The sequence below is a fragment of the Dermochelys coriacea genome, chromosome 6 (genome assembly GCF_009764565.3).
Source record: "Dermochelys coriacea isolate rDerCor1 chromosome 6, rDerCor1.pri.v4, whole genome shotgun sequence".
NCBI lineage: Eukaryota > Metazoa > Chordata > Testudines > Dermochelyidae > Dermochelys > Dermochelys coriacea.
Genome location: NC_050073.1, coordinates 7,289,470 through 7,314,001, shown reverse-complemented (window position 1 = coordinate 7,314,001; position 24,532 = coordinate 7,289,470). Strand labels below are relative to the sequence as shown.

Sequence of the window (24,532 nt, the reverse complement as noted above, 5' to 3'; positions counted from 1 at the left end):
GTTTGTGATGGGTGTCTACCACACACACTGTAAAAGGGGTTAATCCTGCATGCGAGCAGTGGATGTGAGTCCTCCAATCAGCCTAGAGAGGCTGCATTGGGTGCAGGCAACCCTGGGAAGGGCTGCAGGGAGTGACCAATCAGGGCCCAGCAGGCTCACATAAAAGAAGCCCCTGGGTCAGTGGTGGTCAGGGGCTGCTGGGATTTTGAGGAGTAAGGAGTGTGTCTCTAGCAGGTGGAGAGCTCTGTGGCACCATGGACAGAGCAGTGCTGGCAGGGACCGGGGGACTGAGAGCGAACTCTCAGCTGGCTGCTAGGACTGATGTGCTGTGGCCCTGAGGTAAGGGGGAAGAAGGTGCTGGGGTTGCAGGGAAGTGACCCCAGAAAATGTGCTGAGCAGTTGGTTGGGATGCAGTGTGTGGCTGCTATCTACAGGGTCCCTGGGCTGGGACCAGGAGTAGTGGGTGGGCCTGGGTCTCCCCTCTCTGCCACTGGGGAAGTGACTGGCTTGTTAGGTGGGAATACTAACCCCCAGAAGCAGGGACATGGATGGTGACACTGCTGGAGGGCCAAGTTGCAAAGAGGGTGCTGTGGTTCCTGAGGTGGTGAGGGGGGTTGCAGGCAGATGCAGTGATAGTGTGCAAGCTGCAGATAGGGGGGCTGGCCTTGAGCTCTTCCCTAGTGTGATCAGGAGGAGGTGCCAGTCTGGTGATGCACCCTGTGACACCCCATCCCAGAGACAGCATCTCTCCAAGGGCTTGTCGCTTTGCATCCTTCTACCCTAGTGTGTCGGTAGCTGTGCTGGACACCTGTAGCCTTGTGCTTTGCTGTCCTGTTCTGGGTGCCTAGCTCCTGCTGCGGTGTTTGCCTCAGACAGGTTGCCTGCCTGCCAGCCAGCCTCACCTGGGACTTGGGCCTTTCCTGGCCCTGCAGGATTGGGTGGCCCAGTGTTTGCAGGGCTGGCTTGGTGCTGGGAAACGAATGGCAGTGATTCCCCCGGGGGCTGTGGCACTCACCACAAAGCATCAGCCCAGAGCGACAGGCCAGGGGCAATGCCCCACTAAAGGCTGTGGCCACAAACTCTTTGGAGGAAGAAACTGTACCACAGTTGTGGATGTTCATTTTACCAGGGTTGGCCCTTTGGCATGAGCCATTAGCTGATGTCTGGGGCCTTGTTTCTTTCTCCATGGGCAGTCCAGGAGACGAGTCAAGTTTATTCTTTGGTGGCATCTTGTGCATCTCCAAAGAATGGGGACACAGGCCTGACAGCAGCAGGCAGCTTCATTGCTAGAAATCCCCACGCCTGCCTCTCCAATGGGCTCTCTGCCCAAGAAGCCCAGCAGGCCCTTCCTCTCGGGACCATGCTCACATCTGCTGCTTCTGGCTTCCTCTGTCTCCAGCATACACAGTCTTCTAAACCAATTACCCAGCCCCTGTGTTTGCAACTGGGGAAACCCCCTTGTCACAGGGACTGATCAGCTGCTGCCTAATTGGGTTTGAGAGGGCACCTGGGCCCTAGGCCAGTCCACTGGAAGCTGCCTGAGGAGGAAAGGAGAGGCCCAGGAGCAGCAGGGGAGAGCTGCCAGAGAGTGAGAGGAGCAACAATACTGAACTCTGGGCATTGAGGGTGTAGCATTTTCTAGGCAAACCTCACTTCAGTTTCTGCACTTCTTCCAGCTGTCAGGCTACTCAGAATCATTCCCACCAATTGCCTCCAGCTGACCACTGTTGTGCACAGTGAAGAGCACAAGGAAGTGTGGGGAAAATATAAGTATTTTTAAGAAAGCCAAGAGAAAAAAGGGGCTGTTCTATTATGTGGCCTAGTGGATGGTGCTGTGGACTGGCATTCAGGAGATATGGCTTCTCTTCCTGGCTCTGCTGCAACATCTTGGGCAGTTCATATCCTCTCTCTGAGCCTCAGTTTCCCCATCTGTGAAAGGGTGATGCTAATTACTTTGTGAAATGCTTTGAAGTCTCCTGATGAAAAGTGTACTGGAAACCTTAGGGATGACTAATCTGGTCTACAGCCTTAACTACAGAGCTCATTATCAGCTCTCGGGTGGCAAGGTGATGTAGATGACCCTGTAATTACAGGCTGTGATGCAAATACCCAAGGAATCATAGTTAAGGTTGCGCATAGCCCCTTAGCTCTGGCATCTGCTGCCTTGCCAGCACTCAAGCTTATGCAGTATTTTTTAATGGAATAAATAAAATACATTACCCATTAGGCCAATCCTGTAGAATGCTCCCTAGGGATTAGGGCTTGGATAAAACAAATGGTGCTTGTATCCTGAAAGCTTTGGATTTCATCAGATACATTGTTCTGTTTCTGGTCTGGGTCATTGTCATCCAGATCAGACAAGGCTCCCGTTGTATATTTCTTCACGCTTCGCAGCCTTAATTCCCAGCACAGGTTGAGCAGCGACAGCTGCGATCTGAAAAATGAAGAGACTTCTCAGTGCTTCTATCTACACACCCTGCCCTTATCCTATTTTTAACATTGTTCAGTTGGGACAATTGTTAATAACTCCAACTATGACATCATAAATAAGGCTCTACCAAATTCACAGCCATGAAAAACATGTTGAGGACCACGAAATCTGGAATCCCCCATGAAATCTAGCTATTGTGGGTGGCGGGGGGCTCAGTAGTGCCTCCCTTCTGCACTGCCTTCAGAGCTGGGTAGCTGTAGATCAAGAGCTGCTGGCTGGGCACCCAGCTCTGAAGGCAGGAAGAAGTAAGGGTGGCATGGTATGCTATTGGGGGTTAACTTCAAGTCTTAATGTTAGCAGACAGTTTAACTAGGGTGATTTACAAACATTACAGTTGTACAGTACAATACTTGTGTATGTGCAAAACAACGAGTCCAGTGGCACCTTAAAGACTGACAGATTTATTTGGGCATAAGCTTTGGTGGGTAAAAAAACTAACTCCTTCAGTTGCGTGGAGGGAAAATTACAGACATGGGCAAATATATATTTGTGCCTGTAATTTTCCTTCCATGCAACTGAAGTGTTTGTTTTTTTTTTTACCCACAAGCTTATGCCCAAATAAATCTGTCTTTAAGGTGCCACCAGACTCATCTTTGTTTTTGTGGATACAGACTAACACAGCGACCCCCTCCCCCCCAACACTGTGTGTATACTCTATGAACACATCCATAAAATTTGCTATTTATGCCATGACCAACCCGCAAGAAATGTGTGGTTTCTCTGTGATTAAAGTCTACCCTAATCATAAGTAAAGCTGTATTGTTACCAGTGTGGTGATCTGTACCTGCAGGGTGGTATTCGGACATTAGATGTCTCTCTACAATTTGTAGAGTTCCAAATGGGGTGTGGGCCCTGGTAAACAATGGTAACAAAGAAAAGGAGTACTTGTGGCACCTTAGAGACTAACTAATTTATTGGAGCATAAGCTTTCGTGAGCTACAGCTCACTTCATCGGATGCATCCAAATGCATCCGATGAAGTGAGCTGTAGCTCACGAAAGCTTATGCTCTAATAAATTTGTTAGTCTCTAAGGTGCCACAAGTACTCCTTTTCTTTTTGTGTCCTCTAGTGCTCTCTTCCAGTCTAAGCACAATATAGCTGCTGCAGCTCCCCATAGCCAATCATGGAGATGGAGCTATGCACTTTACATACAAGATCAGGTTGGGAAATGGCTCCAAGGACAGGATCTAGCTGCTGAAGAGCTATGGAGCAAGGGATTTAGGCCCACATCTTCACAGATACTTCAGTGCCCAACTCCCATTGGTTTTTAATTCGAGTTAGGTGCCTAAATATCTTTGAAGATCTAGGCCTTGGAATATCATCCATCCATAGGCCTAGAAGATGCTGTGACCTTTGCTGAGGAGGTCAATGGAGTTTTCTTGTGGTATATGACTCTGTAGTGTAATCCTGGTTGCAGCTGTTTTTACGTACAGAAGGGCCTGGGTTCAAGCCCCAGTGGAACCAGCTGAGCCCTGGTGCCAGAGCGTAAAAGCCAATGCTGCAACTTTCTGGGCTGATTTTTATGTCACTGGGGGAGCCTATGTCAGTGCCCACCCCTCTTCTTGGTCATCTTGATTCCCAGAGGCTCTTTCCCAGTGAAATGCAAGGTGGTACTGTGGCCAAGGGGATAGGGCACTTGACTGGGGCTGTAGAGACCTGGTTCTATGCTGTTGGCTTCCTGGCCTGGGGTACCTCACTTCACCTCTTTGTGCCTCAGGTTCCTCATGTGTATAACAGGGAGAATGATGCTGACCTGCTCTGGAAAGTGCTTTGAGATCTGCTGATGGGCCATGCTCTATACTAGGGACCCCAGGCCTGTGCTGCCACCCTGTGGCCACTGCCTGCACTGCCTTTATTCCTCAGGCCACCTGCAGCCTGGGTTCCTTGAGGAGTCCCAGGCTTGCTGGGCGGCTCCTGGTGTCTCTTCTCTGCCCCACAGCCTGGAGGGGCTGATCTGAGGTTGGAGGTGCAACCTAGCTGCCCGTGGACTGAGTAGCTCAACAGTTAGCGCCAGCTCAGGCCTGGCTCCTGGAGGGAGCAGCATCACTGCCGTGCCCAGAATGACCTAGCGGTGTAGGTTTCAGATGGCAGCCCCCACCCCCACGTCGGCTGGAGTGGTTTAGTTACCTCTTGATACCAAATGGTCTGGGCCTGTGGCCAGCAGGGAAGAAGTAAAACTGAGGTTTCTCTCCAAGATGTAGGGTCCTGCCCTTCCGGCCCATCGGTGACACTTCAGCTGTGGGGCCCAGGGGGAAGCTCGTGATGGGGACCCAGGAGTTCTCAGGGTGCGGGCCCTGGGCTGGGACACAGGGCCAGCCTTGGGGGGGGGGGGGGGGGGGATGATGAGGGCAACTGCCAAGGGCGCAGTGGTCAGAGGGGCACCATGTGCAGGGCAGAGGTGGTGCGGGCAGGGCAGCACCCAGAGCAGTGACAGCAGGGAGCACCATGCATGGGTGGAGTTTTGGGGAGCCTGGGGGCACTGACCTCCCAAACTCAGATGACACATGGGGTGTCACCCAGATATTTCCCAGCTTCCTCCCCATGGAGGAACATTTTGGGGGGGAGCAGTGATGCACAGAGCATCTGGTATGGCTGCTCTCCCTCCCCTGAATATTCCTCTAGGCCCCCAAGGGGCGGGAAACAAGCAGCAAAGCCACAGGCTCCTTGTATTCAGGTCGGTTTCCCATGTGGGCACAGGAGGGGTTAGGGGTAAAAGGGGCACAGTAGGGGGTGCAGGAGTCAAGGGAGAAGGGGTACAGGAGGGGCTGGGGGAGAAGCTGCACATTAGGGGGGTGTGGGGAGAAGGGGTACAGGAGGGGGGTGCTGGGAGGGGGGTGCAGGAAGGAGGGGTTCAGGGAGAAGGGGCACCAGAGGGGGATGCAGGAGGGGTTCAGGGAGAAGGGGGGCACCAGGTGGGGCACAGGGAGGAGGGGGGCACTGGGAGGGAGGTGCAGGAAGGAGGGGTTCAGGGAGAAGGGGCACCAGAGGGGGGTGCTGGGAGGTGCACAGGGAGGAGGGGGTGCTGGGAGGGGGGTGCAGGAAGGAGGGGTTCAAGGAGAAGGGGCACCAGAGGGGGATGCAGGAGGGGTTCAGGGAGAAGGGGCATGGGAGAAGGGGGGCACCAGGTGGGGCACAGGGAGGAGGGGGGCACTGGGAGGGAAGTGCAGGAAGGAGGGGTTCAGGGAGAAGGGGCACCAGAGGGGGGTGCTGGGAGGTGCACAGGGAGGAGGGGGGTGCAGGCAGGAGGGGCACCAGAGGGGGATGCAGGAGGGGCACCAGAGGGGGGCGCAGGAGGGGTTATTCGTGGTGGTGGTGTGTGTGACCAATAATTTCAGGCACACATCACCAATCAGGTGGCTGAAGTGAGGCTCAGTGCTCCCCGTGACTGCTCCTCACAGCTTTTCTGCGCGAGCACAAGCTGGGCCCATCTCCCCTCCAACCACCTGGGTTCTTGTTCCGTCCCTTGCTTTGCTCTTAGGTTTCTGCATGGTCCGATCAGCGGGAGCCAGAGTTGATCCTGAAACCTTTATTTTGCAAGGAGTCCTTACACCCACACTCAATCCCACTGAACTAATGGGGGTTGCAGGATCCATCCCCAGCACCTGCTGGAGCTCAGCCGTTCAACGTTTTGGAACAGCTCTGTTTGTTTGATTTGTCTGCAAACATTTTGATGTTTTTCTGCTGCCCCGAGGAACAAAGAACAATTCAAGGTTCTACCACAGTCTTTTTGTAACCTGAAATAAAACCACATATGGCAGACTCCTCTTGGCTGTACACAGCACCTGTTGTGAGAGAGAGTGTGTTTTCTTGCCAATTCAAGACAGACACTGCAGATGCATAATGTTAAAGCTAGAATGCATGGGTCTGCATTGGAGGAATTTCCCTACAAATTAATTCCTAATAACGATAATGTATTCATCATAAGCACTGGAATCAACTTGTACAATATTGATTAACCTAATCAAATTGTCTTTACAAAAATAATAATCTGCTGTTAAACAATATGTCAAAGTCCATGGTTTTTGCACTAGTTTCCATAGTTTGGCTATTGCTTTTTATTTTATAGCTAAGATAGAAGTTGCTAAGTGGTTGCTAAGTTGTACAATTATAGCAACGAAAGCCTGGCGAAAGAAGGGCTCTGTTTGATGTCTGTTTCACTGATTGTCGTGACTGTTCTTTTAAGCCTTCATCTCTTGAGACTCCAGTTCCACAGCTCTGGATAGGGGAAATTCCTGTAGTAGATGATGCAGGGCCCACCCTCTTTTCCTGGAAGGTGTGAACGGGTGCATTGCTGTCTTAAGTGACTTACCTCCTACTTGGTTTTTAATTACCAATACGAAAACAAAATGGGTAAAATAAGTCTTTGGCCTGGTTGCTTATTTTAAAATATTAACTCTGCAATAACAGCCCAGCAAGAAGGAAAGCCCATCTCTGAACCACCCTTTCTCATCGCATATTAAACCCTCTGCACCGAGCAGATATAAGAGACAAGCTCTAGGAAGTGGCATCTTTTGCGATGTCTGGGGAGCTCTGTTGTTCTGCATAGCATTTTGGAGTTGAATTTTTTTTTTTTTGCCCAAATCACATGATGTGCTATCATATGACAATTTTCTTGTAACTTAGCAGTTCTCTGATCTTTTTGCCTTCAGAAGTGGGCAGGCAGCTGCTGGTCGGGTACCCAGCTCTGATGGCAGCACAGGGGGGCCGTCAGGATGGCAATACATCAGATACCAGGCCACCCTTACTTTGCTGCTGGAAGCGGTGCTGCCATCAGAGCTGGGGGCCCAGCCAGCAGCCACCACTCTCCAGCTGCCCCGCCAGCACTTAATTTGTGGCAGGGCTGAGTCCCCGCACCTCTTTCAAAATCCAAATTAAGCATTGGGAGGGAGGCAGTGGGGATCCTGGGGAACCCAGGGCAATGGGGGTGCCCATGGGCACCAAAATACAAGTTTGCCCAGGGTGCCATTTTCCCTAAGCACAGGACTACCTTTCGGACTGGGAGTAACCTGAGTATTGCTGTGACCTTTGGTGTATGGGACCATCTATCACACAGGCAAGCTTGCCTGGGTCACAGGATAGATAAAGCAGCTTAGCCAAGGGGCCTGTCTGTGACTCCCTGGCTAGGCTGTTATAATGCCTAAGGACGTGTGGTTGGTGATATCAAAGTCTTACACTCCCAGCCAATTTGAGATTTTTGACCTGCCCCTTAACAGTCTGCCCAGAGGTTGGTACTCACTCTGCAGCCATCGCAGGACAGCTTGACAATGGCCACATCCCCTCTGCTAGGACACAGCACCTGGGGGTGCCTGGCACCAAGACATGGCCACAATCCCTATGCTAGACACAGCACCTAGGGGTGCCTGGACCAAGACACAGCCAGACCCCCTCTGCTAGAACAGAGCACTGGGGGGCACCTGCCACCTAGACGCACCCCCTCTGCTAGGACACAGCACCTGGACCAAGACACGGCAATGCCCCCTCTGCTCGAGCACAGCACCTGGAGCAGCAGGCTTGAAACATGAGTGAGGTCTCTGTTGCCAGGCCCGACCACCACTGAGACCTGTATGTGCTACACACCCTGCCCCGAGATCCCCTGCAATTGAGATGTGACTGCACCTCTCCCGCTCCCATGCAATCCCCATTCCCCGCTGGCCAGAGTCACGACTGCATGCCCTGCTCCATCGAATTCCCCCAGAGACCTCGGATACTGAGGCATGGCCAGGTCCCCTGGGCTCTCGCAGCCCCACAACCCTGCAGCACAGAGCCGCACCTGTAACCCCCTTCCCCAGCAGGCTACTGGAGTCTGAGACACCCCGTGGCTCTGGGTCCCAGCTCGTCCACAGTGCAAGGGGTGTGCCAGGAGAACCCCCCCTCACCAAGCCGGGTCCCCCAGCTCTCTGCCCCTCTCGGAGCTGGCTGCGTTCTGCCCTGGACAGGGCTCGCCTGTTCTCGCCCCAGCCCCCATCGCAGCACGAGCTTCTCCAGCCCTGCCTCCCGACGCATCTCATCCTCCCTGTCCCCTGCAGCACCATGCGGTGCTGCCCCATTTATCTCCCTCTGTCGCCGGCGCTGGCAGCTCCAATAAGTCCCTGGCAGGGCCAGCATGTATCGAGCGCTGAGATGAGCAGGTGTGAGAAGAGGCGCCCCGGCGCTGACAGCAGCTTGGCAGGGGGAAGATGAATGAGGGCTGTGGAGGTCCTGAGCCTGGGGGCTGCACACAGCCAGAGCGGGGGAGGGGGCTGTTGGTGGTGCTGCTTAGTGGGACAGCAGGGAGCGTGGGGGGTGAGCACTGGAGCAGGGCTCAGACCGGGCATGAGGGGGGCTGTTGGCCTGGCTGGGCCTCAGGAGCAGGGGGAGGGAGCTGGAATGGGGGATCTGGCCTGGCAATTTATCCAGGGGTGGGTGGGTGCCTAGCACCCAAGCTGGGCTCCCGGCTGCACCAGAGTCTGTCTGTGCAATAGCTGGGCCGCCTGCCTGGCCAGGTGACACCGGCCCGTGGGGCAGGGTCGGGGGGGAGCAGTGACATCTGTTGTGATAACTGGGCCCCTCTATGCCCCCCAGCACGTGGGCAGTGGCCGCTTACTGTCCCTCTGTGCCCACAGGGTGTGTTCAGTGCCCACCAGCCACACAGGGCACAGTCAGTTCAGGTGCTGCCCAGCCAGAGAACAGCAGGGCGCATCCATACTCCACCCCCAGGATAACCAGCCCCTTCAGCAGCCCCAGTGTCAACAGCACAGACCCCATTGGGGCTCTGGGAGCGATGAGGGGCCAGGGCAGGCTGGGGAGTAGCCCAGGGATCCAGGGCAGGCTCCTGCTGGGCCGGGGCATCAGGCTGTGATGCATCCTGCCATGGCCAGACTGAGCCAGGGACGCCCGGGAGCCTCCAGCCGGCCCTAACCCCTGCCCTGGTCCCTCAGCCACTTCCGCAATGGCCAGTAGCCATCTGGGGCTGGGGCTCCAGCCAGGCCTGCATGAGGCAGCATCCCCCACAGCCTGGCCAGGCTGGACTTGTCCTAGTTGGGGGGCAGGATGAATCGCAGGTGGCTCCCTCAGTGTCCGATGGGATGCTCCAGCTCGTGAGTGACCAAGTGCCGCTGCCGATGGCGCGTGGGCAGAATCCCCCGCTGTGCCCATCCAGTGCAGTAATCCGCCACCCCAGCTCTGCTCCTGGCCCCTCGTCGCCCCCAAGTCCTGCCCTGTGCTTCCCCAGACTGTTGCTGCTGGGAGCTGAGCCTGGGGGTTATCCACTCCGCTGTGTGTGGGAGGGTCTAGCAGGGCCCCCAGGGATGTGTGCTCAGCCAGACACTTCAGCCCAGAAAAGCTGGTGCCAAATAGGCTGGGCCAAAGGGGTCTGCCGGGCTCCTGGTACAGTCGGGGCTTGGCACGGTGATGAGCTGACAGCCTGGCAATGGACGGGATGGTTGTGCTGAGATCACTGAATGGCGAGTTGATGGGCAAGCGTTACTGGGGATGACACTTCCCTGCGATGTTTCTGGGGGTCACTCTGTGGGGACGAGGGCTGCGTTGCCAGGAAGGTGTGAGCATCTCCTGGGATGCCGGGATCCCCTGGGATGCCATTGGGCCTTCCTCCTGGCCTCCTGACTGGCCCAGACGGAGAGACCCAGGTGGCACTGCTAACTCCACTGGCTTCAGCTAAACCCTCACCAGCCCTGGGGTGAGAGCCTTGGTGAGGTCCTTTGGTCACCTCTCCCTTGTCCCTCCCTACCTGATTGCTGGTCTCACGCTCCTCTGTCTAATAATCATCTGGCTCTGCCAGACAAGCCAACTACCTTTAGCACCAGGACACTGATCCTGTGACCAGGTCTAACAGCTGGATGGTGCCACAAACTTGCCAAACCGCGGCTCGTGAGCAGTACAAGTGTGGCTTGCTGAGCCCCCCCCCACTCCGCATTCTCCACCTAGCAAACTGCAGGGAGGGGGGAAGCTCGGGACTCCTGCCCTGCCGCGGGGTGGTGGGGCTAGGGGTTTCTGCCAGAGACGACTGGTACCTGCTGAGCGTGGGGGGAGCACAATTTAAAGATCCCCATCCCTCCCCCAGCTCAACAGCTGCTGCCCCGGGGAAGGCAGAGCAGTGGGGATGGGCATCAGATTTCAGATTCACAGCTTCTCCTGGTTGTCCCAGCAGAGCGCAGAACCCACACAACACGGAGGGAGGGTTTTTGCATGAAATGAGTTTCCAGTTTAAATTTCACAGCTCCAGACAAAGCACAGTGCTGGAGGGGCACCATTTGTCAGTGTTCATGTGGTGACATTTGAGACCAAGCTGGTGTTCATCGTAAACAGGGAATCGTCTAAGCTCCAGGATAAAGTACGTAAGTAGCACCAGGCCAGTGTGAGCTTCAAGCTTAACAGCCGTTAGCAATAGTGCTCAAATCACTTCACAAAGCAGATCGTAGCATTCTCCTCATTTTACAGATGGGGAAACCGAGTCATGGAGTGGGAAAGTGACTACAGCCTGCCGGCAACAAAGCTGGGAACAGAGCCCATTCCAGTTCTCCAGCCACTAGGCCACTGTCCTCTGATGTCCCCCGGATACTTGGGTGGGGTTTTGTTTCTGAGTGGGATGGAAGCTGCAGATATTAGCGGGGCCAGCTGAAGATTTGTGGTGGTGGTGGTTGAGTGCTGCACAGTGCGTGACACAAGGAGGGATGTCCCAGGATTTTAATGGTTGGGGGGGGGGGGGGTGGACGTGGGTGTAACTGACTCACCTGCCTTGTTACACAAGGGAGCATTTGCACTGGAGTGTCATTGCTTTGTAACGCACGGCACTGTGCAATACTGGGGATCAGTATTGACCCAGCAACCCCACTTGGCTTGATTGCTGTTAGTTCATTGGCTTTAGGAATTGAGATCTGCCCATGTAACTTCTTGGGCTGCGGGACGAGCAGCTCACCATGTGCCATTGAATAGTGACGAGTGTCAGAAGTGCCAACCTTGCCAAATAACGGCTGATTATAAAACGGCTTTTAGGAAAAAGTCTGGTGGATGGTGGGCAAATGTCCCAGGGGGGTTATTTAATTAATTCCTTGGCTGGTGGGAGATCAGAGGGGGATCAACAGAGCCAGGAAAGGAGAAGCAGGAAGAGCTGGAGAGACTGCAATTGGGATTGAGGTGGGAAGGGGAGGCCCAGAGCTTGGCCAGCAGGCTGGGATCGAGGGGCGGCACAGCTTGGGGGAAGGGAGTCCAGATCTGGGATAATAGGGTGCAGTAGGTCAGAACTGAGGGGCAAGGGCTGAGTTGTGTGGTTAGGAGGCCAGGACTGGGATAGTAGGGGAATGGGTCACTGCAGAGAGGGTCTGACGCACTCTGCCCCTTCCACTGGGCATGATCCTGCTCCTGGTGATGCTGGCTCAGTCAGCACAGCCGCTGGCATGGTTACCCTGGGCCCTCTGGCCGCGTGGGGTTGGAGAACAGGCAGCCCCTCACCATCCCTCCCACCTCAGGCCGGGGAGCCGGCCAGTCCCCTCATGGTTGGGTTCGTGTCCCATGCTCTGGTGCTGTGCAAGGAAGAATTCATTCAGGTCTGAATGGCAAAGCTAAACTCTACCCCCAGCAGGGAGGTCAGCGCCCCTCCGGCTCGGGGGATATTGGCTGAGTCCAGCCCATGCTCCAGGGCAGCTGCCCCCAGTGCCCCGCTTGCAATACGCTCATCAATAGCTGATGGCGGAGCTGCTGTCCAGGGCAGCGGGGTGGGGGGATTCTCAGCTCATCTCGCCCTGGGCCAGCCAGTGCCCCCCAAGGAGCTGCTCAGCTCTGCACCACGCCATGCTCGGTGAATCTCCGCCCCCCGAGCAGGAGAATAAAATCGCCAGGTCCAGCCCGGAGGCTTCAGAAACCGAGTTACAGCCACACTGGGCTGGGGAGACGGGCTCTGGCCAGGGAGCCGGAGCAACGCCCGCTGCACTGATGACAGGTAAATCTGGCTGGGGGCTCCTCCGCTGGGAACCCCTCGCTGACATTTCCCGTTGGCCCATTTACCTCCCCGACTCCAATCCAGCTCTTCCCCGGGACGAGCCCTGGCAGCCTCGTGCCTCCATCCCCCACTCCGCCCGGCTCCCTGCGCCAGGCTATGGCATTTTGCACCTGTCCAGCCTACAGTGAGTTACAGGGCATCGAGGGACTTGGATACAAACGGTGGGTAGACAGGGGGAGATGCGGGGGGTGGGTGGGCGTGCAGTGGCGTGAGGGGAGTGTGCACATAGGACCCCGGCTACAGCGATCTGAGCGCTGCAGAGCCTGGCTGGGGAGCAGGCTCGGGCCCTGCCCTCTCCATCACTGGCTGAGCTCCAGAGCCTGTTGATCACAAGAGACCCACGTTCCTAACCCCTAGAGCCTAGGTACCGCGTTTAGGGGTCGCTGTGCAGTAGGGAGCACTCAGGGTTATGACAAGGTATGTCCAACTTTGTGTGGAGCAGATTGGCTGGGTGTTCAGGGTCCCTCCCACCACTCGGATAGGGCGTGGGAATCGTTACAGCTCATAAAAATACTGACAGCGTGTACTGAACACAGGTACGTTACATACCTGTACGAAGCATGTGCGTGTGAGGGGGGAGCAGAGGGAGCTGGTGGGGGGGGAGCTGCGAGCCAGGACTCCTGGGTTCTATTCCTCTGGTGAAGGGGCCAACAGGCTAAGGGAACTGGCAGTCTCTGGCCTGGCTGGGGCCGGTGTATAGGGCTGGCTAAGATACCAGCTGGGTGTAAGCAGGAGGCCAAGCTGCCAGGATAGCAGGCTGATGGGGTGGCATCCTGCCTTGGAGCCTGCAGGGAGCAGCCCTGGCTAGCGCCTCCCCATGATGTTAAAGTCCAAACACCAGCAGAGCTGGGGTCGCCCAACTCCAGCAGCTGGAGCGCAGTGGCCGGTTACTGACTGCCTGGGGAGAGCAGAAGGGGATGGGGTCTCAGGAAGGAGCAAGCATCCCTGGGAAAAGGGATTTTGCTACAGAGAGGGGCTTGGTGTGAGAGAGTGGGAGGGTCCGGGGGGCTGGGGCTCCCTGAAAGGGGGATCAGGGTGATGAGAGGTGCTGAAGCCCTTGGACCAGCAATGATGCCGGAGATGATGCTGATGGTCAGTGTGCGCAGTGGGGGGCCGCTCCTGTGCACGAGGCACTTTGCAAATCCAGCTGGATGGGAGCCTTGGATCAGCAGAGCTTTGTGGAAGGAGCCTAGGGCTGGGCTTGTGGAGGGCTGCAGATTTGTACTGAGGGGCACTGGCAGAGCTGGCGGGGGTGGTGGTGGAAGCCCAAGACCGGGTTAGCAGGGCGCTGCGGAGCGGGATTTGGGAGAGCCTGGGGCCGGGATAGCAGGGGGCTGCGGGGCGGGACTAGGGAGAGCCCGGGGCCGGGATAGCAGGGGGCTGCGGGGCGGGACTAGGGAGAGCCCGGGGCCGGGATAGCAGGGGGCTGCGGGGCGGGACTAGGGAGAGCCCGGGGCCGGGATAGCAGGGGGCTGCGGGGCGGGACTAGGGAGAGCCCGGGGCCGGGATAGCAGGGGGCTGCGGGGCGGGACTAGGGAGAGCCCGGGGCCGGGATAGCAGGGGGCTGCGGGGCGGGATTAGGGAGAGCCCAGGTCTGGGATAGCAGGGGGCTGTGGGGCGGGATTAGGGAGAGCCCAGGGCTGGGATAGCAGGGGGCTGCGAGTTGGGACTGAGGGGAGCCCAGGGCCAGGAAAGCAGGGGACTGCGGGTTGGGACTGATGGGAGCTCGGAGCTGGGATAGCAGGAGGCTGCAGGGCAGGGATGGGGGGAGCTTAGGGCTGGGATAGCAGGGGGCTGCCAGGTAGGACTTGGGGGAGCGCAGGACCAGGATAGCAGGGGACTGCAGGTCAGGACTAGGGGGAGCCCAGGGCTGGGATAGCAGGGGGTTGCAGGTTAGGAGTGGGGGGAGCTCAGGGCTGGGATAGCAGGGGGCTGTGAGGCGGGATTGAGGGGCAGCATGGGGGGTATCAAGGGGCACTGCCATTTTCCCAGTTCACAGGTGTTTTGGGGCCCACCAGAAGATGCCTCAGCTGGTTTCTGTGTCCAAGTCCCAGCCCCCTAATGCCCATAGCCACAGGGGCTTGGCACTGATCCTCTCCCCTCCTTTGCCAGCATTCCTCACAGCCAGTCTGAGTGTCCTGACATCAGACGGGGGCCCCTTCGCCTCTGGCCCTGAGTGGGGCAGCCCCATGGGGGCTCCCTGCCTTCTGGGGCCCCTGCCAGCCTGTGGCAGGTTCGGTGTCCCTGCTGGGGAGGGGGCCGCGGGGCTCGGGGACAGCATCCAACCGGCCAGGAAGAACCAGCATGTGTCCAACGTGTCAGTGCAGCTGGAGATGCGGAGCCTGTGGGAGGAATTCAACAGCCTGGGCACCGAGATGATTGTCACCAAAGCGGGGAGGTAGGTGGGCATTGCCAGGTTGGCAGCGCAGGGACCCCCTTGTACCCTACTACATTACAGCCCCTGGCAGGGGCCATGCCACCACCAACACTACCCCTATGGCAGGAGCTGTGCCCCCATGTCCTAGCCTGGTGTTCTGTGAGACCCCGTCCTGGCTCCATGCAAGGGGATCCGGTGCCATCCCCACCCTCCTGGGGGTCTGATCTGGCCCCTTGCAGCACCAGGCAACGTGGCTCATTCCCTGCCAGAAAAGCTGCTCCCGCAGTGCTAAGGGCTGGCGGCTGGTGCCACACATCACGGCTGCCCAGGGCCCCATTGCAGGGTCCGGCCCCATTGCAGGGTCCAGCCCCACAATCCTTGGAGATATGGGGGGAGGTGGGTGGAACAAGGACTGCCAGGAGCCTGGCCAGCGCCAGGAGCCAGCACTCCCTACCTGGTTTGGCTGGGCACTAGGGGGCTGGGCACAGAGGGGGGCACCGGGGCAGACTGTGGGTGCCAATGGGGGCTGGGTGTCTTGGGGCTGCAGAGGTGCTGGGCCTATTGAGAGGAGGCTGCGAGGATGGCAGTCGGGGTGGAGTCTGCCCCCACCCCATGCCTGGTCCTCCAGCTTCTCCGTCCCCATCTGATATTACAGGGGCCATGAGCTGCTGCAGCAACGTTATGTTCCCGGGGACAGGGGGGCTGCTGGGCAGCTCTGCCCCCCCAGCAGTGCTGCCTCTCCCACTGAGTGCTTCAAATGCACCTGCCCCCCACTACCCTCCCACCGCCTCCTACTTCCCCCCGACTCTCCCCCCTGACCCCTGCCTCAGCTGCCCCACTCCCGCTCATTCTCCTGCACATGCTTGGGTTCATGTTGCCCCACACTCACGTTCACTCCCACCTACCCACTACACACCCCAGTCCGTGGGCACCTGCACACATCCCCCAGGCTGGGCAGCCTGGCCCCTTTCCCCCAGCCCCTGTGTGTCGCCCTTCACACTGCCCCTTGAGCGCGGAAGAGGCCTGAAACAGGGCAACCCCAGCACCCCATGTGACCAACGCCCCCAACCCCTCTCCTGTGATTGGCAGCCCCTGTCCCCCACATGCAACAAGTTGACCCCCAACCCTCTGTGTGACCAGCGCCCCTCACTCTGTGACCTATAACCCCAGCCTCTCCCTGTGACCAATGACACCAGGCCCTGTGCGATGGGGAGACCCTAGCACCCCACCCCTGTACAACAAGGGCAACCCCAGCGCCCCATGCCCTCCCCTCTCCTCTGCCACAGGAGGATGTTCCCCACCTTCCAGGTGAAGCTCTCAGGGCTAGACCCGCTGGCCGACTACGTGCTGCTCATGGACTTCATGCCCCTGGACGACAAGCGATACAGGTGGGGGGTATACAGGTTGGGGGGGGGACAGGTCCTGCCCAGCCCCCCTGCCACCGCCACCACCACCACCACCACCAGAGCCTTGAGCAGAGCAGCCTGTGGGGGGGGGGGGCAGGGGGCAGCCCTGTGCTGGGTGTGGTGCCCAATGATCTGGCAGCTCTGCCCACCCCCACCAGCATCCTGTACTCCGGCTACCCCAGCCATGGCCTGTGTCGGCCCCCTCCCGCCTCCCCCCACTGCTCAGTCACGTGCCTCCACTCACCACCGTCTCCCCGGCCCCACAGAGCAGGATCCCAGCCCCCACGGAAATGTCCTAGAGCCCAGACAGGAACTGGCTCCCCATGGCTAGAGGGCTCTATGGGGGCGGGAAGACGCGCTGGGGCCCAGACTGCCCTCGTCAATGCAACGAGGCCTCCATCTGAGCGGGGGGACCCCGTGCTCAGGCCCTGCCTCTCCCTGCAGATACGCCTTCCACAGCTCCTCGTGGCTGGTGGCCGGCAGAGCGGATCCGGCCGCGCCCGGCCGCGTCCACTTCCACCCCGACTCGCCCGCCAAGGGCGGCCAGTGGATGAGGCAGATCGTCTCCTTCGACAAGCTCAAAGTCACCAACAACCTGCTGGACGACAACGGCCACGTGAGCCGCCGTGCCAGACTGGGCAGCGGGCGCACCGGCGGGGGGGGGGCAGTCCCTGAAGGCCGCAGACTGCCCAGCTGCAGCATTATCTGGCAGAACAGAAACCCCCCCCCCCCACGCACGCGCGCGCACACACACACACACACACACACACAACCAGTGCCCCTCACCTTACGAAAAAGGTTAAGCAATGGCTGGTTAAATGGGGCACGGGGCCTTTCCCCTCTGGGGGCGCTGCCTCTGATCCAAGGTCACGATAGGGGACTGGTTGGCTCACGGGGTGGGGAATGGGCACAGGGCCGTTCCCCTCTAGGGGCACCGCTGCTGGATCCAATCCAGCCCCAGGGTGGGTGGTGGGGCTGCCTGGCTCAGCGGGGCAGGGATATGGCACTGTTGGCAGGGGCAGGAGGCTGCTGAGATACCATGCATGGGACACGGCCCTTCAGAGTGGAGGATGGGGGGGGGAGTGGGACAGGATGCCATGGGTTGTGAGGGTCGGGGAAAGGTGGGCTGTTGGACTGGGGGTGGGGTGGGGGGGTTACAGAGCTATGCCGTAGGGTGAAGGAGGGGGTGGGATATGTTGCTATGGGCAATGGCTGTCCCAGTGCCCATCTCAAGCATGGCTCTTCTCTGGCACACACAGATCATCCTGAACTCCATGCACCGGTACCAGCCCCGCTTCCACGTGGTGTACGTGGACCCACGGCGAGACAGCGAGCGCTTTGCCCACGAGAACTTCAAATCCTTCACTTTCGCAGAGACCCAGTTCATGGCGGTGACGGCCTACCAGAACCACCGGGTGCGTGTGCAGCCCAGAAACTGGCCCCACCCTTCAGGGCATTGAGCCACCCCTCCCTGGGCCCCAGGGCTGGACATTATAGTCCCCTTCCTGTGATCCCTGCTTGCAGGAGTCCGTCCCCTGACACCATCTCCGTGCCACGGTGCCTTCTGCTGGGGAGGGCAGGGCTAGGCAGTGCAGGCTCTGCCCCCTCCTGGGGGTCACAGTGCCCCCTGCTGGGGAGGGTGGGGCTGAGTGGTGCAGGCTCCTCCCCATCACTGGTGTCACAGCACCCCCTGCTGGGTGGTAGCCTCATGGCTGTTTCCGATTTCACGCAGGGGGGGTGCAGCATCTCTCCGCAGGATTCCTGTCCCACTGGGCCTAGGGAGCTGCTGATCTGGGTGGGTGTCCCTGAGCTGCTGCCAGCCCCCTGGGGTAGTGGGGGTCTCTGGCGCTGGTTTTGGAGGGCTGCTTCCCTCACCCCGCCCCCTCTCTCTCTGCAGATCACACAGCTGAAAATCGCCAGTAACCCCTTTGCCAAGGGTTTCCGGGACTGCGAGCCAGACGACTGGTAACTGCCCCTCCAGCACCCTCCCCACCCAGCGGGAGATGGGAGCACTAGTGCCTCCCCTCTCCGCATAGGGTCCCACTGTCCTAACTGCTGGGGGGGGCAGTCTCCCTCCCACCCCAGGGCTCATCCACTTGGCAGCCTGTCACACGCCCAGCTGCAATGCCCAACCTGCAGCCCATCCCAAAAGAAGAGGAGTCAGGAGGGGCAAGTGATGGCCACAGCCCAAGGGGGAGGGGTCCACAATCAGCCCCAGTCACCTCCCCAGCAGCTGCCCCTGCCCCACTACATACCCCAGTGCCCACTCCCACCCAGCCCCCACCAGCCACCCCCTGAATCAGTGCACATGAGCAAACCATCCTGCAAATTAGCTCATTAGATAGTTTGTACCCAGAGTCTCCCAGGGGAGCTGTGTTCTGGTGGGGGAGGAGTACCTCTGCCCATCCTCCTGCCCCCCCCCACCCAAATGTCTGACCCCAGCTAGGCCCCATCCCCATTTCTCACCCTCCCCCTTCTGTGCAGGCCTGGGGCATCCGGACCCCTGCTGAGAACCTTGGCCCGCACTCGGGGGATGGGCCCCTCCTCCCAGCTGAAGGACATGCAGGAGAAAGGTAACCCCCACCCACACAGCTATTAGCTCTGACACCAGGGTGCTCCCCCCACCCCTAGCCTAGCTGGAGAGCATGCAGGGGCAGGGCTGTTACACACAGATGGCTGGGCGCACACCGGGGCTGGAGGTGCTGGGCTGTGGGGAGTCACAGGGGCTGTGAGTGCTGGAGGAGCCCCACCCAGGGCCTCTTCACCACGTGCAGCTGGTCAGGCCATGCGGGCAGGGCAGGGCTCAGGGAGCCACAGACGGGCGCTGGGGCTCTTGGGCTCAGCTTCTAGCACTGGCTGAGGTAGGGGGCAGGGGCAGAGCCACGGGAGAGGGGGGGACTCTGGCAGGGGCAGGGCTTGGGGACCTTGGCACAGCAAACCTGCCGTGGCTGTGACCCACCCTCGTTCTCTGCTCTCTCCCCAGGGCTGCCGGGCCGGCGCCGTGTCAGGGGGCAGCTCCCTGCCACCCTCCTGCGAGAGGCCACCCAGCTCCAGAACCCCCCACTCGTGCCACTCACAGGAGCCCGTGGGTTCCAGGACAGCTCAGCTACGCGGCGCCCTCTCCCCACAGAGCTGGGGGCCCCCCTGTACAAGCCCCTCTCCTACCACAGCATGTACGTCGGGGCCAAGCCACGGTTGTCACCTTACCCGCTGCCTGCCAGCCTCCACCCATTCAACGTCTACAGTGCCAGCCCCCCTGCTCTAAACTACGGGCAGCAGTGATAGGTAGCGGGGCGCTCTCCCCCCGGCTGCGTGGGGGGCACATAAGACCCACTCTGACTCACCCCCACTCCCAAGTACTCAGATGGCTGCCCCATGGTGAGACCCAGTTGCAGCGTGACACAGGAAGGCTCCAAGCTGAGAGCCTCTCTAGGAGGCCCCCTGTTTCCCCACTCACAGTATCCCTGGCCAGGCTGGGCTCCCCCTATCCTAGCCAGCTGCTCGAGGCAGGGCTGCGGGGCTCCCCTCCCTCTCCGCTGCTGCAGGGCCGGCCCCCTGGGCCATGAGCTGCCGCACAAGTCTCCCCAGCTTGTGGCCATTAAATGTCCCTACACAAGCCTTTGGTGTCGGGGGAAGCCCTGACCACTGACCCAGGAGCAGGAGCCACAGCTCATGCCCAAGACCCAGGGCAGGGCGGTGCCCAGAGTGCATAGCACATCGCTGGTCAGATCCTGCCCCCGTCCCGCTCAGGCAGGAGCTGCCCTCAGCCCCCCTCTCCCTCCCAGCCAGTACTGACCAGGGGGCAACCAACAGAGCCTTGGCCCCAGCTGGTCTGGCACATGATTCACACCCAGGGGTGCTGGACCAATTTAGCGAGGGGAGACAGCGCCAGCTGGTGCCAGCGTCGGGTAACTGCACCAAGGGCTGTGCAAGGTGCCGCTCCGCTCGAGTGAGATCGGTTGGGAGAGCTGCCCAGACCGAGGGCAGGGCAGGTTCACGCTCCGGAGCGGGGAGCTCAGCTGGCCAGGCCCAGTGAGCACCACCAGAGGCCCAGTGGTTTACGGTTACACACCGACAAGCACGGGGCCGTTTCACTCTTTAATTGTAAAAAAGACAGGACAGAAGTAATCTGTGCCAAGGCAGGGAGCACCAGGCTCCGGGAGGCAGCCGATGACAGCACCAGACCAGAGGGGAGGGGAGGGGCAGGGGAGGGGAGGGAGAGGAAACAGCACCAGGCTTAGGGGAGCAGTGGCCAGTGTAGAAGATGCAGACCCAAAGAGAGGCCCCTGCCCTGGGACGGAGTGGGAGGGGGCACCATCCCTTTGAGGTGGGGGTGGCGGGGGAGCATGTGGTGCCGAGGGCCGGGCTGGCCCTACTCCCAGCTGTTGAGGGGGAAGGCGAAGGGGCTCAGCTTGTACCCGGCGCCCACGTAGAACTTGTTCTGGAATTCCACCCTGCAAACAACACAGGAGGGGGCGGGGGAGTCAGCGCAGACATCACCCCCCAAAACTGACCACGGGCCTCCCCGATCCCAAGGGAGGTGCTGGGTACGAACACCAGGCATGCCCAGGGGCTGACCCACCACAGACCCGCCCATCCACCACAACCCAGAGTCCAAAGCCACTCCCCCCGCTGGGCGTATGGGGAGGGGGGCTCACCAATGCAGGCGCAGGGCGTGCAGGAAAGCCGACAGCCCCTCCATCACCAGCAGGATGGCTACCGTCAGCACAGCGAAGAAGGCGAAGACGGGCACAAGCAGCACCCCGCCCGCGTAGACGTGCATCAGGAAGCCGTTCCGCATCACCATGGTCCACAGCACCTCCGACAGCTCTGCAGGGGCACTGGGGGGGTCAGAGCTGGGCATGCCCCCCTTCACTCACACCTCCCACCCACGCCTCCCTCCCCTGCACCCACCCCCGCCCTGCCCCTCACAGGCCTCCCTCCAGGGGTCTGCATGAGGGGCCACAAAGCATTTCAGCGCAGGTAGGAGGCTGTGAGACCCCCCCATACCCCGAACTCACGTGCATGGGCCAGGCTGAGCGCCCACAGGCGCAGGTAGGAGGCCGTGTTGGAGATGCAGCCCAGGCAGTACTCGATGGTGTGGATGGCCTGGTGCATGAAGACTTCAGAGAATTCAAACTGTGGGAGAAACCAAAGCAGTGGGACGGGGTGAATGGCAGCACTCAGCCATGGCACCATGCCCAGGTGCGGGGCGTAGGGAGGCAGCACCACATGGAGTGGGGCGCTATGTCCAGCCGCGGGGTGTAGGGCAGCACCACGCAGGGGGGAGCGGGGCGCCATGTCCAGCCACTCTCCTCCAGCTTTGGCACACTGAGCTAACCCCGGGCCCATCCGTAAGCTCTCTCTGCCCCGGCCGTGGGCCCGGGCAGACACATACCATCTGGAGCTCACTCAGCTGGCTGTCGTGGGGACAGCCCACAGATCACAGGCTACGTGGGAGCCCAGCCACCCAGAAGCGCCCATTTCCACCCCCTGTGCAGCGAGAGAAGACTGGGATGGGGAGGGGGGGCTAATCCCGTCCCTGACACTCATAGCTTCAGGGTCTCCTGCCCACCTCAGGGCCCTGTCCTTCCACTCCGGGGCCACCCTGTGCCATGCTGGGGAGATGGGCAGCAGCTTGTCAAGCCCCACCCCTCTGAATGGCCCTGCCCCCACTCAGTGCAGGGACATTTCAGCCCCACAGATTGGAAGGTGGCCGGGGTCAGAGCTGCGGTGGGGCTCCCCCATGCTGAGTGGGACTGGCAGGACAGCGGGGACAGTCACTGTCCTGGCACCCAGTGGCGTTAAACCCATCCCCCTCCCCAGCCATCACAGTGCCACAGGGATCTCACCTCAGGCTCAGGGCCATGCCCGCCACGCTCCACGTCGGCCTCCGTAACGTTCACCGAGTTCCCCGGCTCCTGCGAGCTCAGCAGTGGCTGGTGCTCCCCGACGTCCCCAGGTGGGCCCAGCTGTGCAGAGCCCAGAGTCACACATCAAACATGGGGGGTGGGGGACACCCTCCACTGATCACAGCCCCCATCCCTCCCCACAGCACCTGCAGCTCCCTTTGGAGAGGTCCCACAGAGCCACACAACCCTGCCGCCAGCCCAGCCCTCCAGGGGCCCCCAGGGCCCCCGCCCAGCCCCTTACCCCAAGATGAGGACGCCCCTTGCGGCGGTGCTGGCACCACAGGTACACAGGCGTGCCCAGGAGCAGGACAGGCACAGAAGCCAGAGCCAGGACGACCAGGACATTCTGCACCGTCACCTGCAGTGGGGAGAGGGGGGGTCGTGAGAGCAGCACAGGCTGAGCCAACATGGCTCGGGGGAGGGGACCAGGTTAGAGGGGCCATCAATCCAGTCCAGCATAGGCATGGTGCAAAGCAGATTACCAGGCTAGTGGCGGGGAAGGGGCGGGGGGGGGGGGGAATACCAGGCTGGAGGGCCCTGTTGGTGTGAGCTGCGCTGGCAGAGGGGGACGGATGGGCCCTGTGACAGGCAGGGGATTTGGCTGTATCAGGCAGTGAACCCCATGTTGTTCCAGGGGCTCCCCTTTATGTTGCAATCCCTCTGCTGGAGCATGCTGCCCTCCCTAGGGGACTAGCGCAGCCATTCTCAGCACCCAGTGCGATGCCTCCGGCAGAGACACTGGCACAGAGCAATCCAGGGCCTTGGCTCCGCCCGGCCCCAAACACGCACCACTCTCCGCACCGAGGGCAGGGGCTGGAGCTACCCTCCCCCCCCCATCCCGTCGGTATAAAAGATGGACTTTTACAGTGGCTGCTGCTCTGTGCTGGGGGCCAACACTGTGGGGGAGATTAGACCCGGGGCCGCAGGCAGGATGGTTTCTGTTTTGCAAAGCTCTGTAGCTCTCATGCTTTGTTCAGAGTCAAATGGCCAGTTCAGCACATGGCTCAGCCCTAGCCTGCCCCGAAGGGGCTAACTGAGGAGCTGGTTCCAGCACCCAGCTGTCCGGGCTGTGCTGCCTCTGTGCCCAGGAAGGGTGGCAGACGTGGGGCCGCCCCGGGTGTGGGAACAAGAGACCCAGAGCTAGGACAGCGACCCGGCTCTGCCCACCCCCAGGGGGTGAGCAGAACGCGAGTTCCGGAGGTGTGGGCAGTGGAAAGCAGCTGCAGATGCTGGCCTGGTGTGGGGGTTCCCCATCCTGGGCAGAGCAGGGAGCGGCCATCAGGGGTTCTCGTTCCCGGCACAGTGGGGGCTGGCCATCGGGGTTCCCTGTCCCGGGCGCAGCGGGTGGTTGTTCGGTTTACCCATCCCGGGAGCAGTGGGGGCCGGCCGGCGGGGTTCCCCATCCTGGGTGCAGTGGGTGGTTGTTGGGGTTACCAGTACGGGTTACCTGTCCCAGGCGCAGAGGGCGGTTGTCGGGGTTACCTGTCACGGGCACAGCAGATGGTATCGGGGTTACCTGACCTGGGCACAGCAGGTGGTATTGGGGTTACCTGACTCGGATACAGCAGGCGGTTGTCGGGGTTACCCGTCCTGGGCACTGTAGGGGGGTTGTCAGGGTTACCTGTGTGGGTTACCAGTGCCGGGCACAGCGTATGTTGTTGGGGTTACCTGTCCCGGATACAGCGGGTGGTTGTCGGGGTTCTCAGTGAACAGGAACATGTCGATGAAGTGGATGAGGATGCTGGGTGCCAGCAGGGAGTTGACAGCACTGAACGTGATCCACTTGTAGAAGATCATGAAGACAAGGTAGCCAAAGAGCGCCAGCAGGAAGAGCGCCTCGGGCAGGAAGACCAGTGCCACCTGGTACCACTGCCTGAAGTGCCTGTGTGCCAGTGAGAGGGGAGTCAGCCGAGGCCCTGCATAGTCGGGCTGCCTGCCCCCATGGAGGGAGCAGCGACCCTTTGGAGGTGTCCCGGTGCCATGCACCGCTGCCCTGGTTGGAGCCGAGAGCAGCAATCCTGACAGGCAGGATCCCAGCTGCCAGGGGTTCAGGGTGTGCCCTGGGGGACTGGGCGGGGGAGTCAGATAGCGAAGCAAAGTTGCGGACATACCCCTTCCTGGCAGCAGGAGCCCCAGAGCTGCCCTGGCAGGCTTCCTCCCCAGCCTGGCAGCACAGTTAGCTCATACCTCACAAAGCCCCAAGAGGCTAGAACAAGCCCCCTCTGCACTGGGCACAAGCCCCAATGCCAGCCCCAGGGGGCCGCTCCTGCACAGAGAGACACGCGGCACTGGTGGAAGGACAGCTCAGAGGAGTGCCACCATCTGCCCGAGGGACTGGGATTGGGGCCAAGC

The 24,532-nt window shown here is 59.9% G+C and overlaps 2 protein-coding genes across 4 annotated transcripts in view; one reads left to right on the top strand and one right to left on the bottom strand.

Annotated features, from left to right (window-relative positions):
* Positions 1-203: 203 nt before the first annotated feature.
* Positions 204-20,360, top strand: TBX10 (T-box transcription factor 10). Its single transcript, XM_038404981.2, has 8 exons — positions 204-339; positions 14,598-14,883; positions 16,149-16,250; positions 16,713-16,884; positions 17,528-17,683; positions 18,166-18,233; positions 18,753-18,841; positions 19,252-20,360. The coding sequence occupies exons 2-8, from the start codon at positions 14,675-14,677 to the stop codon at positions 19,548-19,550; spliced, it is 1,095 nt and encodes a 364-aa protein (XP_038260909.2). The 5' UTR covers positions 204-339; positions 14,598-14,674; the 3' UTR covers positions 19,551-20,360.
* Positions 20,354-24,532, bottom strand: part of TCIRG1 (T cell immune regulator 1, ATPase H+ transporting V0 subunit a3) — a 19,002-nt gene continuing 14,823 nt past the window's right edge. For all 3 annotated transcript variants that reach the window (XM_038406967.2, XM_038406968.1, XM_043516039.1), the window contains 6 exons: positions 23,849-24,062; positions 22,422-22,538; positions 22,121-22,240; positions 21,290-21,407; positions 20,927-21,098; positions 20,354-20,722 (listed from right to left, as the gene is read on the bottom strand). In XM_038406967.2, the coding sequence (XP_038262895.1) occupies positions 20,641-20,722; positions 20,927-21,098; positions 21,290-21,407; positions 22,121-22,240; positions 22,422-22,538; positions 23,849-24,062 (823 nt within the window). In that variant the 3' untranslated portion in view covers positions 20,354-20,640. The remainder of the gene's footprint in view (positions 20,723-20,926; positions 21,099-21,289; positions 21,408-22,120; positions 22,241-22,421; positions 22,539-23,848; positions 24,063-24,532) is intronic.

Excerpts from the sequence above, each read along its gene's own strand:
- TBX10 (XM_038404981.2), top strand. The coding sequence starts at position 14,675 with ATGGGGGCTCCCTGCCTTCTGGGGCCCCTGCCAGCCTGTGGCAGGTTC. Across the intron at positions 16,251-16,712 it reads CTGGACGACAAGCGATACAG|ATACGCCTTCCACAGCTCCT; the intron begins GTGGGGGGTATA and ends CTCTCCCTGCAG. Across the intron at positions 16,885-17,527 it reads TGCTGGACGACAACGGCCAC|ATCATCCTGAACTCCATGCA; the intron begins GTGAGCCGCCGT and ends TGGCACACACAG.